The sequence below is a fragment of the Tupaia chinensis genome, unplaced genomic scaffold, assembly GCF_000334495.1.
Source record: "Tupaia chinensis unplaced genomic scaffold, TupChi_1.0 Scaffold143996_1, whole genome shotgun sequence".
Classification (NCBI taxonomy): domain Eukaryota; kingdom Metazoa; phylum Chordata; class Mammalia; order Scandentia; family Tupaiidae; genus Tupaia; species Tupaia belangeri.
The window spans coordinates 4178636-4189750 of record NW_006203847.1 but is presented as its reverse complement, the minus strand read 5'-3'; the positions used below and the strand labels follow the sequence as shown (position 1 = coordinate 4189750).

The window sequence follows — 11115 nt, the reverse complement described above, 5'->3', positions numbered from 1 at the left end:
CCGGGACACGAACCGCAGTCGACTACGTGGGAGTCCAGCGACATAGCCATTATGCTAACTGCTGGTTCCCCAGAAATTTTAAGTAACATTATTAAAGGTATTTTGGAGAAAAAGATCACCCGTAGTCTGACCACCTTAACATTTTTCTGATTTATCAACTATTAGCTTCCAGAGCTTGCCCATGACCGTATGCTATTTGGAGTGATAGTCTAGTGCACGTCTTATTTTATATCCTTTTCTTTGTTAAAAAATACTTTTCTGCTACATGTTTGAAACTTTTAATAATAAAAAGCTAGGAAATGGGAGGTAGCAGGTAGCATGTTGGTTAAGGCGCTGAATACTCTCACATGGCTGAACATAGTTCGAGTCCCAGACCTGGTGGCTTGCTTTCTCACTTCCCCCCTCCGTATGTCTCTCTCTGGTCAGAATAGAAAAATAAATGAATTAATAGGGGACTAGAAGGTGGCATGTTGGTTAAGGTGCTGGACTCTCCCACATGGCCGACCACGGTTTGAGCCCTGGACCAGGCGACTTGCTTTCTGACTCACTCACTCTCTCTCTCTCTCTCTCTCTCTGTGTGTGTGTGTGTGTGTGTTTCTGGTCAGATTTTTAAAAACTGAATGAATGAATAAAATTAACTAATTTTTAAAAAAAATAATTAATTAGGCACTGGAATCCCACATGGCCAACCATGGTTCGAGTCCCAGATCTGGCAGCTTGCTTTCTCACTTTCCCTCTCTCTCGCTGTCACTCTGGTCTAATTAAAATAAATAAATAAATAGTTAAATAAAATAATTATTTAAGAAAGTAATTAATTTAATAAATATTTTCTTTAAAAAAGGGAAGAAAATGGGGTATAAATATTGGAGAAGGGTAATAAAAGGGGTTTGGATGAGAGAAGAACTGAACACAATAAACAATCTGAGATAAATTAAAGCTTCTTTTTTTAATTATTTATTTAATTTTATTTATTCATTCATTTGTTTTCATTTGACCAGAGAGAGACAGAGAGAGAAAGAATGTGAAGGTAAGCCACCAGGTCCGGGACTCGAACCGTGGTCTGCCATGTGGGAGTATCCAGCACCTTACCCACCACACCACCTGCTGGTCCCCTAACTTAAAGCTTCTTTCCAAAAGCATATTCAGGCACTCTACTGGGTAAGTGGAGAGGTAGGAAGCCAGGTGAGAGAAGGTCTCAAAGAAAACTTGGATGGAAGTGGCAAGGTGGTCAGAAATCTTGAAGGGACCAGTGGTTGGGGAAAAAGCACTATGAAGTCAACAATGCACAGAAAGGACAAGCAAGCAGTTGTGCATGTTTATTTGTGGGGTTTGGAACATTTTAAAAGGGGCCAGCCAGGTGGCATGGTATATAAGGCAGCTAGATCCCACATCTCAGACTGCTTGGTTTGAGACCCAGACTTAGTGGCTTGAAAATCACAATGGTCATGTGTGTGTGCATGCCCCAAATCCTGAGGAGAATGCAGCAGAAGGAATTGTGGAGAGGTCAGCCCCCTGTGGGGTGCTTTTTTTTTGGAGAGGTTTTGTCGCTATAGGGCGTGTGCGCTCGCCAGACAGAGAGAGAGAGACAGAGAGACAGAAAGCGAGAAATCACCCCCCAGGGGGGATGGTCATGCCACAATCCCTTCTCCTCCATTCTCCTCTCGGGATCTTGGGCACGCACGCACACGCGCTCAGCGTGAGTTTTAAGCCGCCAGGTCCGGGACGCAAACCGCGGTCAACTACATGGGAGTCCAGCGACATAGCCATTACGCTAACCGCTGGTTCCCTATAATATCATTTCACTTAGATTCTAATTTTCCTTTTTTACCTTCTCTCATCCCTTTTTTTTTTTCTTTTTTGGTGCCTTCCCTCTAACTCCAAAGTTTGTCTTTGTCAGTCATATTTCTCCTTTTATTTTTTAAAAATAATTATTTTATTTAACTTTATTTTTTTAATTTTACCAGAGAGGGATAGAGTGAGAGAGGGAGAGAGAGAGAAAGTGAGAAAGCAAACCGCCAGGTCTGGGACTCAAACCGCTGTCAGTCATGTGGGAGTCCAGTGACCTTAACCACCATGCCACCTGCCAGCTCCTCTCCTTTCATTCTTAACATCTCTGATAATTTTGTTTTCTCACCCTCGTCCAAGAGCTCACACTCATAATACATACGTAGTATTCAGCTGAGTGCTTTGGGATAAATACCTGCTTTTAAAACAGTGAAACCTGAACCATTAGCATGAAAATAACCCCTGGGAAGATGAGGTCTCCACTTGAAAGCTTCAAGTAGAGATTCTCCTCCTCATGGTGAATGTTTGAGTTTTATCCATTATTATCTAAAATGGGGTGACTACTTGAACTACACAAAATATCCACCACTGGGAAGTAAGAATAGATCTTTGATTTTAATCTTGTATTTTGACTGACCTGAGGAATAAAATTTATCCCCTCAGGAAAGGTAATTTTCATGCGTATGAGATTATATTGAGCATTAATTATTCAGGCTAATTATAGGTTTGGCAATGTTTAACCTGGTCTCCTGATCTATGCTAAAGTCCTTTTCAATGATGGGAACATCTCATAATCTGTAAAACAATCCAGTCTTTTTATGTGCTATTGATTGTTGTAAATTCATCCTCATATTGAGTTAAAAATCTACTGGTTATAGTTATATTCACTGACTGTAATTCTGCCCTCAAGCTGCACAGGATTCAGATCCCTTTGTACATGATGGCCTTTTAGATACCTTAAGGTACTTACTCTGTTTCCTCCACACTTCCCCTCACAAATGATTTTCCCCCTTTAGGATAGACATCCTCAGTTCTTCCCACAATTCCTCATATGGTATCATTTTCATCATCCCGATTGCTCTTTAAGGACATTAAAGTTGTTAACATTCCTTCCAAAATGTGTTCGGAACTGGAAATGATATTCATTATGTACTGAATTGAATCTGGATGTTTCACATCTGGACACTAATGCAGCTTGAAGTTGCTCTAAGTTTGTGTGTGTGTGTGTGTGTGTGTGTGTGTGGTTTTTTGTTTTGTTTTGTTTTTGAGAGGTTTTTGCTATAGGGCATGTGCGCTTGCCAGAAAGACAGAGACAGACAGAGAGACAGAAAGCAAGAAATCACCCCCCAGGGGGGATGACCATGCCGCGCAGTCCCTTCTCCTCCATTCTCCTCTCGGGATCTTGGGCACGCACGCACATGCACCCGGCGTGAGTTTAAGCCACTGGGTCCAGGATTCAAACCAGTCGACTACCTGGGAGTCCAGCGCCATAGCCATTATGCCAACTGCTGGTGCCAGTTGCTCTAAGGTTTTTAAGCAAACCGCCAGGTCTGGGACTCAAACCGCTGTCAGTCATGTGGGAGTCCAGTGACCTTAACCACCATGCCACCTGCCAGCTCCTCTCCTTTCATTCTTAACATCTCTGATAATTTTGTTTTCTCACCCTCGTCCAAGAGCTCACACTCATAATACATACGTAGTATTCAGCTGAGTGCTTTGGGATAAATACCTGCTTTTAAAACAGTGAAACCTGAACCATTAGCATGAAAATAACCCCTGGGAAGATGAGGTCTCCACTTGAAAGCTTCAAGTAGAGATTCTCCTCCTCATGGTGAATGATGGAGTTTTATCCATTATTATCTAAAATGGGGTGACTACTTGAACTACACAAAATATCCACCACTGGGAAGTAAGAATAGATCTTTGATTTTAATCTTGTATTTTGACTGACCTGAGGAATAAAATTTATCCCCTCAGGAAAGGTAATTTTCATGCGTATGAGATTATATTGAGCATTAATTATTCAGGCTAATTATAGGTTTGGCAATGTTTAACCTGGTCTCCTGATCTATGCTAAAGTCCTTTTCAATGATGGGAACATCTCATAATCTGTAAAACAATCCAGTCTTTTTATGTGCTATTGATTGTTGTAAATTCATCCTCATATTAAAAAAAAAATCTACTGGTTATAGTTATATTCACTGACTGTAATTCTGCCCTCAAGCTGCACAGGGATCCCTTTGTGGTTATAGTTATATTCACTGACTGTAATTCTGCCCTCAAGCTGCACAGGATTCAGATCCCTTTGTACATGATGGCCTTTTAGATACCTTAAGGTACTTACTCTGTTTCCTCCACACTTCCCCTCACAAATGATTTTCCCCCTTTAGGATAGACATCCTCAGTTCTTCCCACAATTCCTCATATGGTATCATTTTCATCATCCCGATTGCTCTTTAAGGACATTAAAGTTGTTAACATTCCTTCCAAAATGTGTTCGGAACTGGAAATGATATTCATTATGTACTGAATTGAATCTGGATGTTTCACATCTGGACACTAATGCAGCTTGAAGTTGCTCTAAGTTTGTGTGTGTGTGTGTGTGTGTGTGTGTGTGGTTTTTTGTTTTGTTTTGTTTTTGAGAGGTTTTTGCTATAGGGCATGTGCGCTTGCCAGAAAGACAGAGACAGACAGAGAGACAGAAAGCAAGAAATCACCCCCCAGGGGGGATGACCATGCCGCGCAGTCCCTTCTCCTCCATTCTCCTCTCGGGATCTTGGGCACGCACGCACATGCACCCAGCGTGAGTTTAAGCCACTGGGTCCAGGATTCAAACCAGTCGACTACCTGGGAGTCCAGCGCCATAGCCATTATGCCAACTGCTGGTGCCAGTTGCTCTAAGGTTTTTAGCAGCCATGAAATGTTGGCTTATTATGAATGTGTAACTAACTAAAAAGCCCTAGGTTTAAATCTGGAGGTTTGCCTTCATATGACTGCTTTCCGAGCCAAGCTCCTTCTTCCTTTAGTTGTGCAACAGATTTGTTTGTTTGTTTGTTTTTGTCAGAGGGCATGTACATTCTCCAAAGATAGAGAGAGAGGAAGAAAGCATCCTCCAATGGCGTGTGCTCACACCACAGTCCCTTCTCCGTTTCTCCACCCTGTTGGGGTTTTGGGCATGCATGCACATGTGCCTCATGAAATTTCCAAACTGTAGGTACCAAGGTTTGAACCAAATGGCCATGTGAGACCTCGCTTCCTTTACAATTAGCCACAAAGCCAGCTCAGCAACAGATATTTTAAAACCAGAATGTGGGGCCAGCAGATGGTATAGTGGTTATGTCACTAGACTCCCATATGGCCAACCGCAGTTTGAATCCCGGACCCAGTGGCTTGAAAATCATGCCGGGCATGTGTGTGTGCATGCCCAATTCCCAGGGGGAGAAGGGATTGTGGTATGGCCATCCCCCTGGGGGTGATTTCTCACTTTCCCTCTCACTATCTCTGTCTCTCTCTCTCTCTGACTAGTACAAGCAACCTAAGGCAAAAAAAACTCTCCAAAAATAAATAAATAAGTAAAACCAGAATGTAAGACTTTACACTTACCCGTATTAAATTGTGTCTCTAGCTTATCAGCCAGCCTTAGTTTCTTTGAATCTTGATTCTTTTTTGATTCAACAAAGATCCTGAAGCTAATTCAGAATGTTTTCAGACAATCTGGGAAATGACGATTAATCAAAAGTTAGGGGAACTGTGTTCCGAAAGTTATCATATGCAGATATAATTCAGCTCTCGAGGTATATATAAACTAATACTACTGCACATTGACAAGGCCAGGAGTGACTGAAATCTATCACCAGCTTGCAAGAGAGAAGCCTCGTGTTGAGAATTACTCCAAGAGAGGTGATATTCTGGGGCATATTGTGCCAATACAGTGCCAGAAGAGTTGGCTGATTCCTCCCAAGAAGTCAGTTAATGTGGATATGAAGTAGAGACAGTCATTGTGACCATGTTGCATTTGACAAGCATATTCTGAGCACAGTATCAGGCCATGTGGGGATTCTAGAGACCCAGGTTTGCCCCATAGCAAGGGTGACCATATGATCTGGCTTTCCTGGGAGAACCCTGATTTACATCTGTTCCAGTGTAATGTCTTTTCACTTTAAAATGCGTCTGGGTTTGGAGTGTTAGTTATCTCGGCACACTTCTAGTAACTCCCCAGTTCCCTTTATTTAGTATTTTATCTGGATTAAATGTTACACATCTATAGTTTGGCAGCTCTGGTGAGGCTGCAATAGTACTTCTCTTTCTTTTGAACAGTTTGTTCCTTGACCAAGGGAAGTTGATAACAAAAGTAAATGCAGTTTGTAGTCTCCAGTCTGCAAATACTTAGGATTTTTCCTGAGCCACCCTGTAGAGGGCAGTAGTACATATACACAAAAGGGGTCTTCAAAAAGTTCATGAAAAATATGTATTATGAAATAGCTGTGTATGGATTTCAATCTTTTTGGCACCAAAATAAACTCATACTTTAATTCTACTTTTCCACAGACGTTTTGAGTCCCTCTCATATAAGTTTATTTTAACGTAAAAAAAATGTTTAAATCCGTGCATATTTTTCATCATACACATTTTCCATGAACTTCACGAAGACCTCTTCTATCTGGAATGATCCAGTTCCAATGAAAAAATGGACTCTTGTTTATTCACGAGAACCAGAAACATTTGTGTTCTTAAATAATACATTGGAACCAGTATTGCGAATAAAATGTACCTTTTACTAAGCCAAAAAATAAAGAAATATTAAAAATTAAATCATTAACATTCTGAACATTCTTTTTTTAAAATTGTTAAAAACCAAACTTTGATGCCTCGAATATACCAGGATCCATTATAACAATTATGCATAGATTTTTAAGAATCTGCATTTTTAATGCATCTTTCATGTTTCTCTTAATGACTTTACATGGTTAATAATTATAATATATTCTGCATCACATAGTTTTTTATTTATGTAAAATAAGCACTTGAAAAATTAATCGTTCTGTTCTAGTTGGTTAAGAATTGCTTTCCTCAAAAAGAGAAAACAAAAATGCTAGATTTCATGTTATGATTTGAATCGTGTAGTAATGTAGAGTTCTAGAACTGGAAAGTGATTTAGATTATGTCATTGTTTTTATTTCACCATTGGATGATTTGTTAGTTCCTGATATCTAAAGTGTATTGCTTATGTTTCACATTTTGGTTTTACTAATGTAATGTTCTCTTTTTAGAAAAGGTGGACAAGTCCTATTTTCAAGAGAAGATGACTTTTAACAGTTTTGAAGGATCTAAAACTTGTGTACCTGCAGACATCAATAAGGATGAAGAATTTGTAGAAGAGTTTAATAGATTAAAAACTTTTGCTAATTTTCCAAGTAGTAGTCCTGTCTCAGCATCGACACTGGCACGAGCCGGTTTTCTTTATACTGGTGAAGGAGATACTGTGCGGTGCTTTAGTTGTCATGCAGCAGTAGATAGGTGGCAATATGGAGACTCTGCAGTTGGAAGACACAGGAAAGTATCCCCAAATTGCAGATTTATCAACGGCTTTTATTTTGAAAACAGTGCCGCACAACCTACAAATTCTGGTGTCCAGAATGGTCAGTACAAAGGTGAAAACTACCTGGGAAGCAGAAATCATTTTGCTTTAGACAGGCCATCTGAGACTCATGCAGACTATCTTTTGAGAACTGGACAGGTCGTAGATATATCAGACACCATTTACCCAAGAAATCCTGCCATGTGTAGTGAGGAAGCTAGATTAAAGTCATTTCAGAACTGGCCAGACTATGCCCACTTAACCCCAAGAGAGCTAGCTAATGCTGGACTCTACTACACGGGTATTGATGATCAAGTGCAGTGCTTTTGTTGTGGTGGAAAACTGAAAAACTGGGAACCTTGTGATCGTGCATGGTCAGAACACAGGCGACATTTTCCTAATTGCTTCTTTGTTTTGGGCCGGAACATTAATATTCGAAGTGAATCTGATATTGTGAGTTCTGATAGAAATTTCCCAAATTCAACACAACATCCAAGAAATCCAGCCATGGCAGATTACGAAGCACGGATCATTACTTTTGGGACGTGGATATACTCAGTTAACAAGGAGCAGCTTGCAAGAGCTGGATTTTATGCTTTAGGTAAACATTATTATAAAACCAATAAATAACTTTCCAGCTATCCCAGGGAAGGAGCCTAAAAAGTAAACAGATGCTTTTAGTCCCCGAACTGGTAAATATTTCAGTATAAGCTGGCATAACTGTTTATATCAGTATCATCCTGTGAACTCGTAGGTTGAATCTGAAATGTACCTACTGAATTTATGTGAAAAGCGTACCGTGTTATGAGTTATGTTTATCTTCATGTAATTGTGTTAGGAGAGGGATGACGAGCAATAGGTGGTCAATATTCCTGATAAAATTATGGGACTAATAGTAAAATTACCTATTGGGCCAGCCTGAGGCATGGTGGTTATTAAGACAGCTGGATCCCACATGGCTGACAGCGTGGTTCAGGTCCTGGACCAGTAGCTTGAAAAACATGCCCGGTGCACGTGCATGCATGCCCAAAACCCCAAGAGAAGAATGGAGAAGGGATTGCAGCGAGGTCATCCACCCCCCAGGAGTTGATTTCTCACTTTCCCTCTCTCTCCTCCTGGCAAGTGCATGCCTTGTAGCAAAACTAAAAAAATACAAAAACCAAAAAGAAACTTCACTGTCATTTATTTAGCACCTCCTATATATGCTCAACACATATATTATGCACATTTTCTCTATGCCTCACAACAATCCTATTAAAAGAGTTAACATGAGAGAATTTAGTTTGGCTTATATTAAAATTGACATATATACACTGTGTATTTGAAAAGTATCCAGCATTATGTCTTACTGCTTCAAGTGAGTGCTTTACAAAGGGACTGCTATAGACATGAAAGGAAGGGCCATTAGTGCAGTTGCTTATAGGGATATTAAACTATACCATTATATGCCTGAGACATTTATTGTGGGGTTGAATAGTGCCAAATGCATAATACAAGTTCTTTCAAATGACTACTTAATAGAGCATCATACAGTAATCTTGAAGGTTTGTTTAGTGTCACACACCAGTAAACTTATAGAAACTTATCATTTCATTATGCTGAACTTTATTGTTATCACTACATGAACTATTACTTGTGTTAAAGTTTCAAGTAAGTACAATAATGATGGCCCAAATGACATGCATTGAAAAGAATGTAACAGTTGTCATTTTTGACATAAAAATTGGGCAATTTTATTTTTGTCTTCTGTATAACACCAGTGATTGAGTTGGTGAATTTATGTCTTATTTCCTCCTCAAATGACAAAGATCGTATCTATTAATTAGATGTGAATTTGAATCATATTTTTTCTAAAAGATGTGAGTTTGAATGTTTAAGTTATAAGATTTTTATGTAATTTATACTTGCTTAATTCTTAGGTGTTAAAATGGGAATTTTTATGTAAGCTTCTAATTGCATAAATACATATGTTTTTACGTGTGTGTTTTCTTAGGTGAAGGTGATAAAGTAAAGTGCTTTCACTGTGGAGGAGGGCTAACTGATTGGAAGCCCAGCGAAGACCCTGCTATAGACATGAAAGGAAGGGCCATTAGTGCAGTTGCTTATAGGGATATTAAACTATACCATTATATGCCTGACCCATTTATTGTGGGGTTGAATAGTGCCAAATGCATAATACAAGTTCTTTCAAATGACTACTTAATAGAGCATCATACAGTAATCTTGAAGGTTTGTTTAGTGTCACACACCAGTAAACTTATAGAAACTTATCATTTCATTATGCTGAACTTTATTGTTATCACTACATGAACTATTACTTGTGTTAAAGTTTCAAGTAAGTACAATAATGATGGCCCAAATGACATGCATTGAAAAGAATGTAACAGTTGTCATTTTTGACATAAAAATTGGGCAATTTTATTTTTGTCTTCTGTATAACACCAGTGATTGAGTTGGTGAATTTATGTCTTATTTCCTCCTCAAATGACAAAGATCGTATCTATTAATTAGATGTGAATTTGAATCATATTTTTTCTAAAAGATGTGAGTTTGAATGTTTAAGTTATAAGATTTTTATGTAATTTATACTTGCTTAATTCTTAGGTGTTAAAATGGGAATTTTTATGTAAGCTTCTAATTGCATAAATACATATGTTTTTACGTGTGTGTTTTCTTAGGTGAAGGTGATAAAGTAAAGTGCTTTCACTGTGGAGGAGGGCTAACTGATTGGAAGCCCAGCGAAGACCCTTGGGAACAACATGCTAAGTGGTATCCAGGGTAAGTTACTTAACTATTCAGGCAAGTTGGACAGTATGCAGTGGGAAGACTTGAATTACTTTTCACCTCAGCTATTTTTGCCTTTGCTATGGCTTGAAATTCACACCAGGTTTATAAAAATGAGGTCACCTACTTTATAGGGGGACAAAAACATCTAAGCCTTCTCTGGTGACCAAAGCATTCACACTTCTATGTGTCGCATCCATGACATTCAGAAAAACAGGGGCCAGCAGGTGGCGTGGTGGATGGGGAGCTGCAGTCCCACATGGCCAATCGCGATTTGAGTCCTGGACCTGAGGACTCAATAATTCTTCTTTTAATTCAATTTTATTTATTTCTTAACTTTGACCAGAGAGGGCCAGAGCAGGGTGGAGGGTGGATTGTGAGAAAGAAAACTGCTAGGTCTGGACTCAAACCACAGTTGGCCATGTGGGAGCTGAATGTCCATAACCACTATGCCATCAGCCAGCTCAAATAATTCTTATTTTTTTTAAAGAAATACATAATTGGGACCAGCAGTTAGCATAATGGCTATGTCGCTGGACTCACACGTAGTCAACCGCAATTTAAGTCCTGGACCTGGTGACTTAAACTCACACCGGGCGCGTGTGCGTGCGTGCCCAAGATCCCGAGAGGAGAATGGAGGAGAAGGGACTGTGGCGTGGCCATCCCCCCCCTGGCGGGTGATTTCTCGCTTTCTGTCTCTCTGTCTCTCTCTGTCTTTCTGGCGAGCGCACACGCCCTATAGCAAAAAAATAAATAAATGAAAACCTCGTTAAAAAAAAAAAAAGAAATACATAATTGTTCGATGTTGCTATAAATAGGCTCTTTCATGTCACCAGGGGGATTTCTCTCTCTCTTTAATATTTTTGCCATAGGGTCTCTGTGCTGACCAGAGGGAGTCACAGAGACAGTGAGAAGGAAAGTGAGAAATGACTTCCCCTGGGGTGGGGTGGGGTGGGGGGGGTGGCCAC

The 11115-nt window shown here is 39.7% G+C and overlaps 1 protein-coding gene across 1 annotated transcript in view; it reads left to right on the top strand.

Moving 5' to 3' along the window:
* The window catches only part of XIAP (X-linked inhibitor of apoptosis), a 57953-nt gene that overhangs the window by 20227 nt on the left and 26611 nt on the right, over positions 1-11115 (top strand). Inside the window, exons 2-3 of the mRNA XM_006165700.3 lie at positions 7056-7964; positions 10042-10141. Coding sequence (XP_006165762.1) covers positions 7088-7964; positions 10042-10141 — 977 coding nt within the window. The 5' untranslated portion in view covers positions 7056-7087. The remainder of the gene's footprint in view (positions 1-7055; positions 7965-10041; positions 10142-11115) is intronic.